The sequence below is a fragment of the Lutjanus erythropterus genome, chromosome 13, assembly GCF_056507025.1.
Source record: "Lutjanus erythropterus isolate fLutEry1 chromosome 13, fLutEry1.hap2, whole genome shotgun sequence".
NCBI classification, from domain to species: Eukaryota; Metazoa; Chordata; class Actinopteri; order Lutjaniformes; family Lutjanidae; genus Lutjanus; species Lutjanus erythropterus.
In genome coordinates this window covers 37,096,232-37,116,423 of record NC_139329.1, presented here as the reverse complement: position 1 = coordinate 37,116,423, position 20,192 = coordinate 37,096,232, and the positions used below count along the sequence as shown (strand labels likewise).

Sequence of the window (20,192 nt, the reverse complement as noted above, 5' to 3'; positions counted from 1 at the left end):
CAAAACAAACAACAACAGACACACACACACTTGTCTGTTAACTGATGGAGGAAGCACGGCACGGCATGCGGTGATCCTGCACGTCTAAACAAGGCCATATCTCACCACAGCGACGCCGGTATCCTAGCAGCTGCAGCCAGCAGCGTTTGTTGGCACGGCAACAGAACAGAAGCTTAGACACACACACACACACACACACACACACACACACACACACACACACACACACACACACAGACAGACAGACTGATGAGTCTTTTCAGCTCTCTGTAAATAAGGTAAATGCGGGATGTAAAGCACCATAAGATGTGCAAACACAAGCTTTATTACCCAGAGTGGATATTACTCAGTCAGAGCTGACGAGTATTTCCAGCTCAGGCTTTAATTCCCGCTGCAAAGACAGTCATTTTGCTCCGTGGGCTGCAATTTAATAACCTCAAACATAAACCATAAACCTTAAATGTCAGAATCAGTTGGCACAGAAATGTGCATCACATTTGAGTGAATTAATTATGCAGATGCGAGCCCGCTGTAGTGTGTCGCCTCAGTGGGAGGGTTGAGTACACCTGCATTTAGCCCCACTTGTGCCTTCCAGGGTCCCATTACGCCGTGACACAGCTGTTAGCCGCGCACAATCAACAGCTACATCTGAGAGCTCCATTTGGCTGAATTTACCACAAGTGCTCCCTCAATTTGATTTATGCAAATCAGCGATGCGCCTCTTAAAAGACGGAGCTTTTCAGCCGATTGAGAGCCGGGCAGAAGTCAGCTGTTTAGTCTTGTGTGGTTTCTCTCTAATTAAGACTTCAGATAACCTGGTTGATGTGGGAGGCTAAATGCTCATCTCTGAGAGCGTTTAATAAAGACGGGAATATTCATGGGATCTGTGTGAACTATCAGCAGCCCTCTGCTCAGAGGGGACAACACCAGCGACACAAACAGAAGCGTAGTGAAAACAGATTTTTAGATAATGACACACGCATTGTTTTATCCCCTCACACTGGAAAATAATTGAATTCACACTGTTATCCTCAAGTGTACTTGAGAGGTCATTCACATGGACGTCGCACTCGGAGAAGGGAAGAAGCTTTGCTGCAACAACACGCGTAAAGGCGAATATTAGAGACGATCATCTCCGGATTTGATATCATCACGATACTTGGGAGCTGATTTGAAACGTATTGTGATTTGATTTTATGATTGATTGAGTTAGCACTGTGAAGTCAGCAGGATCTCCCAAACAATTTAAGTGAATGGCGACCAGTTTTCAAAACATAAAATGCCTCTGTACTTGTACCTCCTGAAGGCCCGACACGTCTCGTTGATGTGAAAGACATCGTTTACACCACGTTTTTGACTTGAATCTTCACCGTAGATCTTTAGCGTGTAAACATTATTTGTTTTATCAAATTCCAGAAAAAAATTAAAATCCCAAAATCCAAGGTTCTGTCTTTGAATCTCATGTTTTATTTGACCAGCAGTTCAGTTTACAGTGATATAAAACAGAGAAAAACAGCACATCATCACATTTGGACTCTGGAACAAAGAGACTATTTGGCATTTTTGTTTGACAAATGACAAATAAATGATGAAGTTGTTTCAGGTCTAGTTCTGGACTTAAAGCTACGACCACAATGAACAGCTAAAGAACCTGCAAACATCACAGCTTTGAGTCCCTGTTGTCTGGTCTTTCGTTAAGAAGGAATTTCTCATGCAACAAGCAGACTGTCAAAATTAACAAAACACAAAATCAATTTACAGTCAAACAGTTTACATGGCAGTAGTTGATATTTTAGAAGAAACAACGGTGATACAACATGTATCGTGTGTTTGTGTGTCTTCATCTTTCCTCTTCCTCAGTGTCCAGCGGTCCTCGGTTCGGGGGGAGGGACGGTTTGATTTGCTGCCAACGATTTGGCGGCCAGATGATGTGAGAGGCCCGAGCGTGTAGCAGCCCCACAGACACCTGGGAAAAATAAACAAACAAAACAACAACTCAGGGTCAGAACTGCATGTTCATGGAGAAAATGTACAATGAGGTGTCTTGCTTTAAGAAAACAGGAGACGGCGCGGAGATGAAGAATGTAACGCCGTTATTTTCAGGCCGGGATGCCAACAAAGTACATCCAGACTGGAGGATTGTGATTCATGTTCTGGACCAACAGAGGAAGCTGTGCGTCCTTTATGTAGAGAAACAGAAACCAAGGATATGAAGGTCAGGATAGAGGATATGGAAACTTACTGCATTCACTTGAGAAAAAAGGTCTGTTTCTGAATTAATAATTTGCAAGTTAAAAAAAATGTGTTTTCTGAAATTATGAGAAAATTTTCACATGTAAAAACAATTTGTCCCCATTTTTTTTGAAAACAATAGATCAATTTTCGAGTAAAGAAAATTGGCTGTAAATTACAGAAATCTTTTCAAAACAATAGCTCAGTTTTTCTCTCAATTGAAATACTGTGAAATAATTTCTGTTTTTTAAAAGAACAGCCCTGTTTTTTTTTTTTTCTTAATTTATGAAATTATTTCCATTTTTAAAAAGTTTGGCTCAGTGTTTCTGAATTTATGCATGTGAATTTATGAGAATTTTCACAAAAAATTAGCTGTTTTTCTTTATTTGAGAACAATTTTAATGAAAAAAAGGCTCGGTTTCTCTGAATTTATGAGACAATTTTTTTGTTTTTGAATTTACTGAATAAATTTCATGTTAAAATGAGGGCAGTTTTCATGTAAAAATTTTTTTTTTGCTGAATTTATGACTGCTTTTCTGACTTCATGAGATAAATTTCACATAAAAATAATAAACAACTGCTGCTCTGAATTTATGAGATAATTTTTCATGTGGAGAAAGTTCTTCAGAGATAAGTTTCATGTAAAAAATGTCTCTGTTTTTCTGAATTTATGAAATACTTTCAACAGGCTCTCCATTCTCGCTCCAACAGGCCCAGACAGGGCATGAAAAAGTATCACATTAATTCAGAAAAACAGCAAAAATGTTTTTCTTGTGAATGAAATAAGCTTCTGTAGGAGGATGGGTGTGCAGCTCATGTTGAGAGTAAACTTTTCCACCATCATTAAACATAATCTGTTCTTTTTACAGAATCATTTAATGTCAGCTTTCTTACCTGGTAACAAGGTTGTAATTTTCTGTATCACACCTGGAAGTGGCTCTGAAATGGTTTAATTACAAGCTGCTGAGGTGATTCATTTTTATATTAAGTTCTTATTTCTATTTCCTATTTTTAGTGATGTGTAACAAGATAGTTTTTACTATGATACCCCAACAAACTGTCACACCAGTGATCAGCCATTAACCCAATACTTTTTGTCAGATTTCCTCACAGTCCGCTCGCTGTCTGTTGTGTGTGTGTGCAGGAAAAACAAAATCAGGTGTTTGTACACAGCCCTGGCTCTGTAAATGGGAAACAAACAGTCTCTTGGACAGAGACACACATTCCAGCTATTCAGCAGCTGGTGTTCAGGGCGGTAAATCGAGCGCATGCTAACTGTAATCGCTTTGTGAAGAAGGAGAAATGGGCGAGAAACAGCCAAAGAGAAAGAAGGTCAGAAGAGCAACGACTGAATAAAAGGTTATGTTTTTTTTCTGATGCCTAAGTTGCCAGATTGGCTGTGAAACACAGTCTACACACACAATCAACACGCTGCTGTCAATGTCAACCCAACCTGGCAACCCACAGTTTGATTCAAGGGCTGTGTTGCTCTCTGTGCAGACAGCTAACTTAACGTAGGTTTTAGCTTCGCTGTTCATGGCAGAATGGCGTTCCACCTGAAACATCTAAATGCTATGCACCCCCTCAGGGAAACCATCGAGTCTACCACCTAGCTAATGTTAGCTACATTACTTAATCTGTTGTCATTCACTCTATATAATGGTATTTGTCTGTACAAGGTTTGAAAATGATTAAAGATGATGATTAAAGTCACCCTCTGGTCTGAGCCTAAATGGGCCGTCACATGATAAAAAATGTGCTCAGAGAATCAAAGCACAGTGCTACACTTCAAGTCTGCCTGGTATATAAATGACTAAGCTAACATTTGCATTGGATTTAGCTAGATTCATAAACCATATGATTCATAAATCTCGCAGCCCAACATGAATACTGACATCTCACCATGCATTAGGCTTACTAGTGAAATTGTGTGTTATAGAGTTTGCAGAACTCTAAAACACTTTCCTTGCATTACTCTTAGTTGTTTCTAGAGGGGAACCTTGATTTGCCTGAGATTTGTATGAATTGTTTCTTCATTGCACATTTTGTATGAACTTTAAAATGACCACCCTCACAATATTTTGCAGGTCTGGGGTTCCCCTTAAAGACTCGACCACCAGTGCTTCCCTGGTCTCTCCTGGCTACGTCATCACATGCAGCTGTTATCTCATTGGTTGCCCCACGTTGATTGTAGCAGCGCTGCTCAGTTGGGCGACACAAAACAATGGGACAGCCAGCACAAAGCATTTAAGTCGCCCCCTGGTGGAAGGCTGCGATACAAGTTGTAAATTCTGCTTCTGTTAACTCTTTCCCTGCTATTGATGAGATATCTCGTCAACAGCTGGCAGTAGGGGACGCTGCGACATCATCTGACAGAAGATTATCACCCAAAGAAGAAGGGAACCACTGAACTTGAGCAGCAGCAGAAAAAGACGGTGTTATCCAGCATGAAAACATTGATGCTCAGCTGCAGATCTGCGGGTCAGAGAGCATCATGACCTGACCGCACAGCGCCGCAGCCCCCAGACCTCCACAGCAGCCGTGATACAGCGAGGCTGCTCACACCTCAAAAAACAGGGTTTCATGCCATGATTGACAGCTGAGCTCTGCTATGTTAGCGGGAACTTGATACCTCTGCTCCAACGCTCGTCCCTACTGCACAGACTTCAAATGATGTCACCAACACAAGATGGCAGCGCTCTTATCCGGGATATTTTGGCTTCATTTTTGTTCTGTGGGAGGAGGTGGAGAGGTGTTGTCCATCATACTTGAATGACACCAATAGATTTAAATCCAAATTCATATAATAATTATCAGAGAAGAAGAAATGTCTGTGTCTGATAAGACTTTAAATACTGTTAATTTAAAAATATGACATATTGAGAATTGTGCAGCCTTGGCACAGTCATGTGCTCTCTTAAGAACTTCAGAAATGAGTAAAGTATTCTGATTTAAAGCAATTAGTCCATCTGCTTTTAATGTTTTTATTGAAGCTACAAAAATGAGGACTAAATATGATGAGGAGCTTCACTATATGTAGATAAAAGCTTATTTGAGAGGATTTAAAACAGTTTGATTTACATTCACACTCAGGTCATTCAGACATTAACAGCAGAGATAATTAAAACTGGCAAGCTGACAGCTGAAGATCTGATCGCTCACTGTTGTCCGACATCGTCCTCGCTGCACCAATTAGAGCTGCTTTGCATAAGGTCGAACGCACACATGCCAGCAAATGTCAAACACTTTTAATGACGCCTGTTATCTCTGAAAAGCTGGTGTGTGTATAAGGAAAACCTCCACGCTGAGTTCATCTCTATCTTCAGAGTAACCTTTCGACAGCTGGCACGCTCCGGTTCGTGGGGCGACACGAGGCCGGCAGACCGCCGAGGAGGTGTTTGATTTGACGTCCAGGGTATCCTCGCGTCTGAGGTGCGGTTGTAGCTTGTGCATAAAAACATCCACCCCCACAACAACTGCAGGTCAAGATCCTGTTAGATAACATGAAGTAATGAAGCAGCAGATTAATATTCATCTGCTGCAGCTGAGGAGCAGGTCAGTGGGCTGCTATCTATAAAGCACGGCAGTAATCCAATTTTATTTTTATTGAACATTTTACACAACTGCGAACCTTGAAGTCTTGAATCAGAATGAAAACCTGTCAGTGCAGACAGGAGGAGCGGGTCAGCAGCCACTTTTCTCTCATTTAATCGAAATGAAACAAAAATAAACAAAAATCTTGTCTTGTTGATCCTTAAATTGGTTGAAATGAATCAGAAGAAAGTGTAAATGGGAACCTCTTAAAAATATGTTGTTTTCCCACTTGTCAGTTTGTTGAGAGATTCATTAGTTAGTCATTGGTTCTTTCATGTTACGGCTGCAACCAAATCTGACAATTATTTTTGATGAATTGTTTTATCACTCAAGAAAAGTCCATTTGTGACGCCTTAAAATGTCTCGTTTTGCCCCGTGAACGATCAAAAACCCAAAGATATTCAGTGTATAATGATAATCCTCATTTTGGAGACAGAATGTTTGGCAGTTTTTGCTTGAAATTGGATTAAATGCTCAATCAGCTTATCAAAATAGTTGCCAATTAATTTTCTGTCAATAGACTAATCAATTAATCAAGTAATTGTTGCAGCTTTAGTTTCTATTCTTCTTTCTTTAGTTCCTGTGTGAATTCATGAAGTAGCTATGACCACATAGTTGGAATTACAGGGGAGCTACAGGAAGCACTGCATTGTCTCCACTAATGAATTTAGCCTCAATGTAATACTATCAACAATATCAACTGTCTGTAGTTTTTCGCAGTAACCCTGCAGCTGACCATGCTGCCGTGCACGTCCACGTACGCATGTGCATGTGACACGTTTAGTAGTGGTGCACACTAGAAAATTGGGCTACACTGAAGGCCACCGTACAGCTCAAACCGTGTGCGACCAACCATTGCGACGTACGCGTGCCCATTCGTCTACATGTGCTTGCATTCACACACACAACTGCTTGATCGGCATGGCTAAAGCACAAGGAGCGGGACTGAGTCACACCATTGGAAAAAGGAACTCTCTGCCAAGTCCGATGACACCTGCCGCAACGCTCCGTGACAAACGGTGCATGAGTTATGAAAGGGGGCGGGGCATAAATCACTAATGGCAAAGGAACTGTGGTGAGTGCAATGATGCCTCTCATAAGTTTGGCCATGGCACAGTGATCCATTTAAAAGTTATAGGACACACCACCTTTTTGCCAGTTGGCACGAACAGTTGATCAGTTGTCCTTTGGCTCATGACCAACCTTTACACACAATCTTGTGCAAATCCATTTGGAAGTTGCGCACACACACTCTTTAGGTTAAATGTGTATTGTTGCATAAAATACATATATATATATACAAAATACATATTTTGCAGCAGAATGGTCCCTGCGACCACATCAGGTACTAAACCAGACCTTATTTTTTTTAGTACTTCTACAAAGTTGAGAGAAATGCGAGGGACTAAATGGATTAACTAGTTACTTCTCCTTGTTCTTGGCTCCTTGGCTTATTTTGTAGTTACCTTGTTGGGTCCATTTCTTGTTACTTGGCTCACTCTGTTTTGTTGGTTGTTTGGCTCCTTGGTTATTTCTTTAGTTTAGTGGTTATTTGTCTTGTTTATTCGTTGGCTCTTTAGTTCCTGGTTCTTTCTTTGGTTCATTAGTTCCCTCTTTGGTACCATGGTTTGACATTCTTTTGGATCCTTCTTTGATTAAGTACTTTCCTGTCCATGTTCTTTGTTCCTCGGTTTATTTTTTGGACCTTTTCTTGGTTCAGTTCCTTGGAACATCTTTAATTTCTTTCTTACCTTATTAGTCCCTTATTTTCTTCTTCTGCTTTTGTTTTGGCTCATTGGTTCCCCCTTTGATTACTTGGCTTATTCTTCATTTTCTTTGTTCTTTGTTTCCTTGGTTACCTCTTTAATTTAGAGTTTACTTGTCTTGTTCTTTGGTTCCTTCAGTGATTTATTATTTGTCTCTCTAGCTCTCTAGTTCTTTATTCAGTTCAGTTCCTTCTTTGGTTCTATGGTTCTACTAATCTATGTCAGTGGTTTGTTGGTTTATTCTTTGGATTCTTGGATCTTTCTTAAATTATTTTAGCTCTGTAGTTGGTTCTTCCTTTCTTCTTCAGGTCTTTCTTAGGTTCAGTGGTTCCCTCTTTTGTTCCTCATTCCATTCTTCATTGTTATTTTGGTTCCTTCAGTTCCATAGTTTCCTTCTTTGGTTTCTGGGTTTGTTCTATTATTTTCTTGGTTACTTGATCCCTTCTTTAATTAACTGGTTAGTTGTCTAGTTCTTTGGTTCTTTCTTCAGTTCCTAGTTTTTCTCCTCAGTTCTTTCTTTGGTTCATCGGTTCCTCCTGTGTTCACCTCCACATCGGGGTTGGGTACGGACATCTGAAAGGCTGGCTGAGCTCTGGCTGAGTCACCGGTATTGATCAACATCCCCCGTCACCCCCGCCCCACAGATGTATTGTGGTCATTTCGTGCACTGGGATCAGTAAAATTCTTATTTATTGCACCTTTAAAGGCTTTAATAGGCCATACTTCCCACAGCATGAGCTCCACTGACATGAAATCCTGACTTGTCTGTGTATTGCATTCAGAATTCTCCTCCATTTTCAGAGTTTTGAATTTCTTGGAAAACAGATTTCACCTCTCAAAAGAAATAATCTGAGAAAAAGCAAAAAAAAAATGCTAGACTCACTAGAGTTTACACTTCATAGTTGTGGGTGTTTTTTTATTTGTTTTAGACTATTTCTGATCAACCCCATAGGCTGAGTGCATCATTTGTGGGAGCTGATGTGTTTCTGAGTGAAAAGACCGTGTGGTGGGTGGCAGCGAACACTGCAGGCCACATTAAAAAAGAATATATTACTGAAATGAGACCTCCTCGCTGGATGTGAAATATCCTGAATATATCCCATTGATTTAGCAGTTTTAGTCATGTTCCTCCTGGTGCGAATATTTGGTGGTGACATCAAACTGTCAGATGTGAGTACGCAGTGTGACATGACGTTTTCCTCCAATAAAGAAAGACAGAACGGCGCTGAGGCCCGGCGAGATGCTGCTGCGGCTTCAGCCATTTGGCAAGAATAAAGAGATAATGTGATTTTGTGAAGTGTACGATGGTGATGTCTGTTAGGAGGGATGGAAGCTGACAGCCGAAGCTCTTTAACCCCACTTTAAAGTGCTGTCCAATAAAATGTATACTGGATGGATGACAGCGAGACAGAAAGACCACTACATTTACACCACCTTGTAAAAGTTTCTTCTGATTTCTTTGCCAACATGAAGAACAAATGACATGTAAGTAAAAAAAAGGGAAAAGTCTAGCCTGATTCCAAACATCTGAAATGAACTACAATCCATTTTTTGCGTCTGGTGTTCTGCTCATTGACAAAAGTTTTCCTGGTTGGAAAAACATATTTCTGATTTTGGGAATCATTGGCAATCGACCTATTCTGCTGTTTAGGTATGAGGACATGTTGTCTAAGTGTTATGAAATAATATTTGAGTATTTTTTGTATTTCTTGAAGACGTACACATTTTAGGAATGATCAGGAGACTAGGAAAGGAAGCGTTTTGCATGCAGCTAATGGGCCCTGGATGCCTCGAATTCTGGAAGCTCAGTGTGCCTCACGTTTTTACAGGACTACCCTCAAGATGAAAAAATTCCAAGCGGAAACGTGCCTGACTACATTTTCATTTTTTCCCATTGTCCAATCAGATGATTAACATTGATGGGCAGGCCTTCTGTGGTGGTGAGCACAAAGTTTGCAGTTGCTTGGAAATGAGAATCATGGAGGATAAATCACTGGTGGCTGTTGCTGGGTACCTGGAGCTAAATGATTTTACCAACTATAACTACCATGATTTGAATAGAATAAACAGCCCGGAGGCAGGACTGCTGGGTTGGTGGTTGCAGAGCAACAGTTTGAAAAAAACAAAGCACCATTCTGCTCTTTTTTAAAAAACAAAAGTGCAAAAAATAATTTTCACACCTGCAAAATGCTCTGTCTGATCAGATCAAATCAGATCTGTCCGTTCAATACGAATATTTGATAAGTAATTCTTTTTTTTTTTCAGTTCAGAGCACCACACTAAATTCCTACATCAGCTTACATGTGTATGTTTTACCAAGAAGATATTTTATGTCTTTCTTTTTCATCTGTGATGTGAAACCATTAGATTTTCACAGCCAGACAGAATGTGCATCCCCTCATAGTCAGGGTTGCCAGGTCTGTGTGACAAAAGTAGCCCAGTGGCAAATCAAAAGCAGCCCAGAGGCCAATACAAGCGGTGCCGGCTGGCGGACAGCATAGGCACATCACATTTTTGTGTGTATGTGTGGGTCTGCATGTGATGTGCGCCAAGTTGGTGCTGATCTGGAGACAGTTTGGTAGGTTTTAGGTGGAAATAAATGATTTCATTTCAAATATAGATTAGTATTTCTAGATATTAAATGTAATTTGCATGCAAAATAGGTCCACCCAACCAGCAGACATAAAATTCATCCCATGCCAACATTTCAAAAGTTGCGAAACTGAGTGGGGAAAATGCGGATCTGACAACGCTGCCCATGATTCAGTTAAATCAGCTCACCACGGAGTGTCTTTCCCCATGTGCTCAGCACTTCTTCTGTCGAGTTTGAACGGTCATTAAAAATTAAAATTACAGTTTTGCAAAGGGATTCTGGTTAGCTTGGTGGGAGCAATAAAACTGCTGTTTTTGGGTAAATAAAACTCTGTAGGGAACATATCCATAATGTTGTCAGACACAATAACAATCTGAACCTCTCAGTGGCAAAAACAAGTGAACAAAGAAGCGTCATCTGCCCTGTGCGCCCTGCTGGTGCGCTCTGGTGAAGTGTCTGACAGCGCGTCACATGCGCTTCATTTCTTTCATTTAGTTTTGAGGTTTGTGGTGATTTAGAGACTCACATTGGAAAGTTTACAGCCTGTCATGCTGTTGCATTGCTCTGTTTACAATGACGCAGCTAAAAGCAGAAGTGTTGAAACATGTTTACCAACTGTTGGTTTGCCTTCTCTCAGTCTCTGAGGAGTTTCTGACTGATGATTTAAATCTTGCACTTTCAGGGGACAGTTCTACTAGAGACGCAAACAAGCTGTACTGGAATTGAGAGCGAGTAAAGAAGTTTATGCAAACCATATAAGACCATGTTTTACTTTGCTTACTGTTACAAATTGTGTTGATTAAAATAATTTAAGTGGCCGTAAACTCAGCCTTTGAAAATTAATTACATTTTTAGATTCTCTAATACAAACACATGAAGGATGAGCTCGAGTTTTAATTATCTTGACTGAAGTTGTGCAAATATAAACTGCAATACTGCCTGTAAGTTATCATATGACTGTCATATGAGGACACAATGGATAACTGTCCCTCTGTCTGCTGTGACCACAGACTGCTGCTGCTGCTCTACACACAGAGAGAAATGTCTCGGGAATAAAGTGTAAAGCCGGAGAAGCTCTGCAGAGCTGTTGCTCCATGTGTTCTGGGTTTCAGATCTGAAGGGATTTCTTCTGAGCCCCTCGGCTGGATTCCTTTCAGCTGCAGATCCAGGCCTTCTGTCTGGCCTGTAATGTGCCGTCCATAGCAAACAGCACCTTCACTGCTGAAAATAACCTGAGAGGGACCAACAACAAACAGCAGGCAGGAAGGAGGAGTCAATACGAGGATGTAAATACTCTTCCTGCACCAGAGAGGCCTGAAACACAGCGTTAATGAAATCTTTATGCTTGGAGGGGAAGGAGATGCTGTCAGATTGGACAAAACAAGTCCAGTGAAACACACGCGCACACACAAAATGAATACTGTAAATCTTTGCTCCGGCCAGAGGAGGATGTGGGTAAACCCGGCTCAACACCAGACTGGACAGATAAAACCCTGACCCGTGACATACAACAGCAGAGAATACACACACACACTTTGGATGTATTTCCCAACGGATTTTCACAAAGCTCAATGTTCTTTCTCAGCCCATGTCTTCATCCATCAGAGTAAAAAGCAGCAGTTTCAGGGTTTAACGCCCTGCTCACAGGCACTTATTACAGGCAGTTATTGTGAGGCTTACCTCACCTTTTCCATTCAGTTCTTCATCTCCTAATCATGCCTTACATTAATTCATTTCAAAAGAGCTTCAATGGCACAGGAAACAGATATTTACATTGGCAAAGTAAGTGTGGAAAAGACAACAAAAAACAGCAACACGTTGCCAAAGTAAGCTCAAATAAAAGCCACAAAAATGTGCACAAATAGAAGAAATGTAGCTTTGTTCGTAGAAATATATGTATACAAATGAGTATAAAATGGCTTAAAATTAAATATAAAAATGCAGATTTTCAGTTACAAAATATAAATACAAATGAGTGAGAACTGTGTAGACACTGCAACTTTTTTAAATTAGTGTATTTACAGATATTTGGGGTCGTTCTTTGCTCTTCTTTCAATGAAGAAGTACTCTCCAGTTCTGTTATAACTGACGCTATTACAGTATCCATGCTAACCTGTTCAAGAGCTGCCATTGTTTGTTCAAAACAAGTTGTTTTCATGGACACTTTTCGCTGTCAACACACCTAAAACCACGCCCCTAATTGCATGCAGTCCCTCCAAGGACGCTGACTGGCTCAAACACAAACCGATAACTTGGAGCCTGGCAAGATGGATACTTGCGTGATCTCATGATGTCGCAAATCCAGTTGCCCCACAGGGTAAAGCAAACACAACACAGGACCTTAAATAAGGACAACATTGTTATAATTGCCCCGACTCTTAAAACCTTGGCAAAACCAAAGACTGTGGGGGCATAAACAACATGTGTTGGCCTGGTGTCAACTTAAAATTATGTTAAGACACAGGCTTATACTTTGGTCTCTAGTGATTGGTTCGGATATTGAATCCCCGCCTCCTCAAGGGAAATCAGCTGGAGGACAATGTGAGACTGAAAATGGAAATGAAGTGTAACAAGTCGATAATTGAGTCTGATATCAGCCAATAATGCAGCCTGATGGGAGAATAATGTCATCAAACAGTCATGAAATATTTAGGGATGTACAGTGTGGATGGTTAGATTGGTTCACGTTGTGGGTTCAGGTCCTACCGGTCCGAAGCTGTTGCTGTCCAGACTGTGTCCGTGATGATCCCCCTCGATCCAGAAGTGACCGTCAGGAACTCGGACGTAACGGTTCTTGTAGCCCAGAGTCCTGAAGAGGAGACAAGAGGAGAGAGAAAGATTTTGGTTTTTAATCAGGCTTTTACAATAAATTCCTCTCGGCAGTGAAATCTAATTATGTTAAAACAGCTCATAGTTTTTGTTTAAAGATGCCCAATTTCCTTCTAGTGCCATTAGTATCCAAATACCAAGATTTCCTCTCAGCTCACTGAGTGCTGAGTTTCGCAACATCAATAAAGAGCTGACAGATAATTTAGAACTGTCAGTGAAAAGCCTTGAGTAGTGTTTGCATTAAAAACACAAACTTCTATTTGTGTCTGTGAGACTGTACTTCAGCTTTGAGCTAAATTCTCACATCAGACTCTGTGTTGGCGTGTTGTTTCAGGGGTGTCAGGTAGCGGCGGGAATGACCAGAGGTCCCACGACACAATATTATGACAATACTTACTTCATAAAATGATATTACTGAGATTGTAAACTCTGCAATATGAGTACTGTGATTATTACTGTATTTTTCACAGTTTTCAACTGCAAATTATGTCCCAGAAGGAAAACTGTTTTATCTAATAAGATAAAGATTATCCTGAAAACAAAAGCGCATTCCTCCAAACTTTTGTACATAATGTAACTGACGTAATTAATGTATTTATCTTAACCAAACCATGATCTTTTCCTAAACCTAACCATTAGTTTTTGGTTGCCACTCCTACCCAAACTGTGGCCGTTTCACAACGTTAACCACATGTTTATTATTATTACCATGACGACAATGGTCATTTGATGTTTGTACATCAAATATACTACGGTATTAAGGGCAAAACCTCCAGGAAGAGCGTATATTTTCAGAACAAGTGGTCTTCGGAGCAGTGGGCTTTTGTGTTCGGGCTTTCTTTTTTTCGGAGTTTGAGAATAATGAGCCTTCAGAACAATGAGAAGTCCCTGTAGAGTTTTCATTGGACTTTTTTTGGGGTGAAAAATTTCTGTCAAAAGCTATTAACTTTCATTGTTTAATGATAATGAGACAGTTTATTTAACGCCTGGTGCACCGAACACTTAACGTAATGATGTATCTAACAAACTTATTTTAACCCAATCCACGATCTTTTCCTGAACTAATCAAGTAGTTTTGTTGCTTAAACCTGATCTACTGCAACTCTTTCACATGTTTATTATTGTTACCATGATGATGAAGGTCACCTGATTGTTACTAAGTGTGGGAATCTTTGTTTATCTTAACTATCTTTGATTTGGTTCAGATTTTTCTGGTTCAGAATGGATTCTTGATTGAATCAACAGAAAATGGGGCAAAATTTTCCACTGAGATACATGAAACATAACTGACAATCAAATAATCATCTGAAAGCATCTTGCAGTCTCCTGCCTGCATGAGAATAACCAAAAGCTCTGCTGTGTTGTTATTAACGCTGTGTCTCCAGCAGTGAAGAGCAGCCTCTCTGCTGCACCATTAGCCCTGAGGAAAGACGTCGCTGTCCGAGATGCAGAGCGGGAGCAGAAACAGACTGAGCAGAGAGTTACTTTCTTCACCACAGAGTTGGTTGAAGTCATTTAATGCTGCAGAGCTTGTTGGTCAGCTGCTCTCGTTTGTTGGTGCTGATTGTTGCTCTGCTCTGTTACTGTCAGACTCTGGGCGACGGCGTCAAAAGAGAAGATGAATTACAAGCTATGATTTAAGACTGTCCAGGGATTGCACTGTCCTCTAAAATCCACCTTTTTCTTGTTTTTCCCCTAATTCTTACCATGCAGACAAAGATCACCTGACATTTGCGTGTTAAAATACAGTAAGATATAAGTGGTAAAAACTAGTTTTGGAACAACAGGCCTCTGGAGCAGTGAGTGTTTGTTTTTGGGATAATGGGCTGTTGGACACATGGGTTTGCAGACAATTCTCAGAATACTTTCTGAATGTTGGGCCGTTGGAACAATAAGCAGTACTGGTAATGGTGTGAAGTAACTTTTACTTGCTACAGGGGAAAAATAGCCCTGCTGTGTTTGCATTTATTTAAACCAATCACAGTTGTCTTGTGCAGCACTAAGCCCAGGATGCAGCGACTGTGCTGCTGCAGAATAGTGTCGAGGGGGTAACTTGTTTTGGTGGAACATTTGCACATTGGGTTGCGATCTCTGGCATTAAAATGACTACACTACTGCAAAGGAAAAGGATAACTGCTTTTTAGCTCATTTACGTTTGTACCTCTGGCGTCTCTGATGCTAATTTGCTGTTTTCAGCCTGTAGGTTGCAGCTGGGAGATTGCTCTTGTCTTCAAGAGACTTTGAAAATGTAGATAGCGGACCCCGCAATGCCGCTTGAAGCAAGCAACCAACGGCAGGATGTATACCAACTGTGTGTATCCAGTGAGTCAGACTGCTTAAGTACTTTTTGAGCTACTTACACTTTAGTAATTCAACTAATCTTTTCAGCTCAGTATACTGATGGTACAAGTTCCTCAAATTTGTACTTACATACTTGAGTAAATGCACTTAGTACACTCCGCCACTACATATGGAAATATTTATAGGTTTCCCATTATAATGCAGAATAATTATTTATCTTAATATTTAACGGTGTGAAACATTAAAGCTGAAGAAACGGTCAAACTGAAGAAAGGGACCTCCCAGATGAATAATTGCTTCATTACCTCTGACAAGAGAAAGAAAGGATCAAGATTCAGGGGAAAATTGCAGTTAAAGTTCCTTGTTGATGGCAGATCAAATCTCTGGGACAATTATTGCTTTCATTTCATTATCGTTAGTCATCAGCCTCTAAATCATCCCCGCGGCGTCACTTCCCGCCGACGCCTTATCGCTCAAACAAAGAGCTGATCCAGACTAATAAGGGTGGTGGTAGTGGTGGTGGTGGAGGAGGAGGAGGAGGGGGGGCAGCGTTGTAGCTGCTTCAATCAGGTCGTCATGTTTATGAGGAGAAGGTCCAACGCCCTTCATCATCCCCCTGGACTGTTATGGGCCTGCTCAAGTCCTGATTTATCATTTAGCAGGGGAACATTGTGAATTATAGCCCCAGTGACTTTTTAAATGGGAATTTGTCTGCAGTTCTTAATGCGTGTGTGCGCACCGGTCCGGGAGGCCGGCTGACCGAAGAGGCCTTGGATACATAAATATTGATTCAGCCACCGCAGCTGAATTTACTGACTCACAAAAAACAAGCTGGCACCTTTTTGCAGAAATAAAAAAAAGGGTTACAGCCTATATGACACCAATTCTCTGCTACATTTGAGAAGGAACAACGGTGACATCTTTACAGAACCAAGGACGACTGACTTCTCTGTATTTAGCCTTTTATTTAACCAGGTTTTGTCTGTGGTAGATGAAAAATCTGAGCAGAAGAGCCACAGGGAAACTAACCTCCCTCACACGCTGTTATATCATCAATCTGTGGTTTTTAAATTCATCCCAGCAGTTATTTTGTGATGAAGTGCTGTAATTTTTTAAATGAACCTTTCCCCCATTAACTAGCCTCACACACTTCTTTAATTAGTGATTTTTCTACATGTGCCAGAAGCCTGACTTTGATGTTACTGTGAGGCTGTGCCTTTAGTTATTTGGGTTATTGTATTTTGACTTGCATATATTTTACTTTAATTTAATTTGCCATGTTTTTAGCTGAATGCATTATCATTGCTTATTTTGTTTCGCACATAATTATGATTACTTACGTTGTGTTTGCTTTAATTACTGTATGGTTTTGTGTTGTTTTGTGTGACATTTATTCGGCCACAGTAGGATGAAGCACACCTGTGTGGAGGTAATTTGTGGGGCGGGGCATCAAGGGGGGCAAGAACAAAAGCTGAATGGTGGCGTGAGGCCTGAGGAGGGGGACGGCTGGACTGTGGTTCAGGTGAGCGTTGTAGGCCGTGTTCACCCTTATGTTCACCTATTAGAAGAGGAACAAACTCAACAAAACAACCATGTTTTTTCATAAGTTTAACGTCTAGTTATTAAAATGGTTGTAATGAATGAAGCCTCCCCAAAACTGAAAACAGTGAAAGTTGAAGCATCTTCAAAAGGGACAGCACCCGCCTGATCAGTTTAATCTCTGCTAAAACTGATCAGAATGGCACCAAATTTGGACCGAATGTCACAGACAGTTGTTGCATACAATAAAGCAAAGATTTCATCTATTTAATCTATCTATTTAATCTTTTTCTGTCCTTTAAATTTATACTTAAACATACATGAATTATAGGCGGAAATTGAACAGGAAATTAAAAATCCAAAAGGTATGTATATAAATGTAAGTAATTATTAAAGTAAGGAGAACAATCACCAAAAATTGTCTTTTATATGTATCAAAGACTTGTATCTTGTTAAAAAGAAGGTTTTTTGACTCTTCACTTCACTACTGCACTTCAAACAGACAAATACAATGGGTCAGTGTAAATACAGAGGTGTAAATGTGTGCAGAGAAGGACAAAAGCCATAGATTAAGACAGAAAATCATTTAAATTAATGCAAACATTGTTCAATAGACATTTCTTCAACATTTTTAGAAACTCATTGTGAATATTCTGTTTGAAGTGCACCTGTTAGGGACTGGTGGCATCAGAAGGTGAAGTTTTTATTGTCCTATTCAATTTCCAACTATAACTACTTTACTTATTTTTTCCCTTTTGGGAGGATCCAAACATCAACCCCAAAAAATTGTAGTAAAATATTTCTGTAAAGCCATCCATTAGAAAAACTAGACATTAAACTTATGAAAAAACATGGTTGGTCTGTGTGCTACCTCAGGTAGGGGTATCTCAATTTTTAGGGGTTCTTCTACAATATGGGCTGCCATGATGGTGAATACAGGGGGATGAAGGGACTGCAGGTCAGACGGCGCTCCATGTTTCCACCCGCCATCCAGCAGGGAAGCCACAGCGAGCAGAGTCCCCACCCACAGTGAACTACTCACAGTCTGGACATCTAGAGGAAGTCGTCCAGACAGAGGGTGAAGGGCAGGACAAATATAAGGAGGCAGTATTTGGCTTTGTGTCTTGTCTCCTCCAGGCTACAGCAGTGACAGAGTGGACAGCAGCGGCTGAGGGGACACCGGAAGACAAACTGAGCAAGAAGATGGTGGAACAACAGCAAGGACAAGAGGCAGATGGACCATTCAAAAGACTCTGTGGTGCACAGACTCTCTTTTTCATTCAGAGACATGATTTATCTTATTTTAATGGACCTACAGTAATAAACTAAATGAATTATTTTGATTATTAGGTTTTTATCTTTTAATCTTTTTTATACAAGGCCCTGTTTCATTGTTAGTTCTGACTATTTTTAATTATTTGTAATAAATTATTTAACTGCTCACCCCTGCAAAAAGAACCAAAATTATGAGTCCTAGGCTCACTCCTAGGTGGCGTTGTCAAGGCAACATTAATTATAAACCTTATAATCATAAATCAGGAACTGGATCGACCTCAGACGTTTCCTTCATCAGTACTGGAATACGAATGATGCCACTGTGATGAACAGTATGTTACTCTCTGTCATTGGTTATTGTGGTCTGACTTGGACAGTACTGACGTAATCACTCTATCCTGTGTTTCTCTGAGGCGTCAATCCACTCCACCTGAAAGCAAAGACTTTCTTGCTCTTTATACTTTTCCTGTCATACTTACTATGTCCACTAGGGGCCACCTAACAATAAATGGACATACAATCAGAATAAGATGTCTGGATTAGTGACCAACACATGTTTTCAGTTGAGTTTGGGCTGAAAAGTACTAAATATCAGTATAAAAATTCAAATACCAAAAGGCAGGCTTTATATCTGTTAGCTATATAAATAATTAAGTTTTGTTAATGTTTTAGGAGCTTTTTGTGAAGTGAAGTCCAGCACAGTGTTTGTGGGGAAGAGGTTAAATTTGTGAGGACACTTTTGTTAGGGAACTGCCAACCTTATGGGATGCCACAAGACTGTTTCCAAACATGGTGACAGATTTTCTGCATTTTGCATCACGTTGAGAAATAACACAAGACAAGAGTACAGATGATCATGGACTTTGACTTACAAAATTGTGGAAAACAACTTTAATCAAGTCCAGACAAATACTGTACCTAAGTGTAATAATTTCCCTAACCTGACACATCAGCTGCTTTGTTACACAGAACCGTCATCCTTAGAAACTGTTTGAAAAAGGGCAGGAACTTTCAAAAAAAACTTGGCAGGTGATTGGATGACCTATCTGTCAGATCTAACATGGGCTAACTTCAACCAGTCAGATCAAATAAACGCAAACCTCTACAGAAGTCGCCATTGCTTGTTCGAGAGGAGTGGCTCTCACTGCTGTCTCACCTAAAACCACGCCTGTAGCTGCCTGTAGTCCCTCCTAGGATGCTGATTGGCTGCACCACTTTTGGTGTGAACACATGAATGAGTTGAAGCCAGAAAAGATGGATTACACGGTTACCACCACTTCTTTTGGCCACACCTTAATTAGTGGCAGGACAGCATGTGCTTTTTATTGCAGTGAAATACCTGCTGTGACAACAGTGAGTGTGTCAACAGAGTTTCAGCCCAAAGAAGTGGAGCAGCAACAGTTTTCCGCTCCGTGTGACTCACTGCTGAGCTTCTCTTAATTTAAAGTTTGTGTCTTGAGACAGTTGGCCTATTCTTAGTCTTCCTTCAAATCAACTTGGTCAAGTTCCCACCCCCACACCTGTCAATCATCCTGATGAGCTGTCATCTCCTCTGAAGCCGAGGGCCAGGGGAGTCCACAAAGCCTCCGTGTTTGAGGAGGAAGGCTGAGACAACAGACGCAAACAATCAGCAATTAAAAACTGACGCCGCTTCACTGATTTCCATCACTGTGGTTGTTGCTGTGTCAAACTTTGCAGCAGTTTCACATAAAAATGCACAAACAGGGTCACTCATGAGCCCAGAATGATGTGATCCACAAAAAATAAACCATACAAACACCAGAATTAACATCTCGGTTCACTAAAATGACAAACAGCACATTTTCTCTCTTCCTCTTCCCTCTAATTGTGTCCTTCCATCATGCAGATTGTAGTTTTAGTTAGTTCCACATTATGAGACACCAGTGGTGGAAACGGTTCTGAAAATACTGTGACATTACTGAAACAATACTCAAACACAGGTGCATTTATGCTGTTACTCTGTATAGGGTATCTGTGCAACAACTCTGTGGAGGGCATTTGTGCGACACTTTGGTTAAGGGCCTCATGCAGTACTCTTGGTT

The 20,192-nt window shown here is 40.5% G+C and overlaps 1 protein-coding gene across 1 annotated transcript in view; it reads right to left on the bottom strand.

Annotated features, from left to right (window-relative positions):
* Window positions 1–1,598: 1,598 nt before the first annotated feature.
* Window positions 1,599–20,192, bottom strand: part of immp2l (inner mitochondrial membrane peptidase subunit 2) — a 193,317-nt gene continuing 174,723 nt past the window's right edge. Inside the window, exons 5-6 of the mRNA XM_084733709.1 lie at window positions 12,892–12,994; window positions 1,599–1,966 (exon numbers count right to left, since the gene is read on the bottom strand). Coding sequence (XP_084589835.1) covers window positions 1,841–1,966; window positions 12,892–12,994 — 229 coding nt within the window. The 3' untranslated portion in view covers window positions 1,599–1,840. The remainder of the gene's footprint in view (window positions 1,967–12,891; window positions 12,995–20,192) is intronic.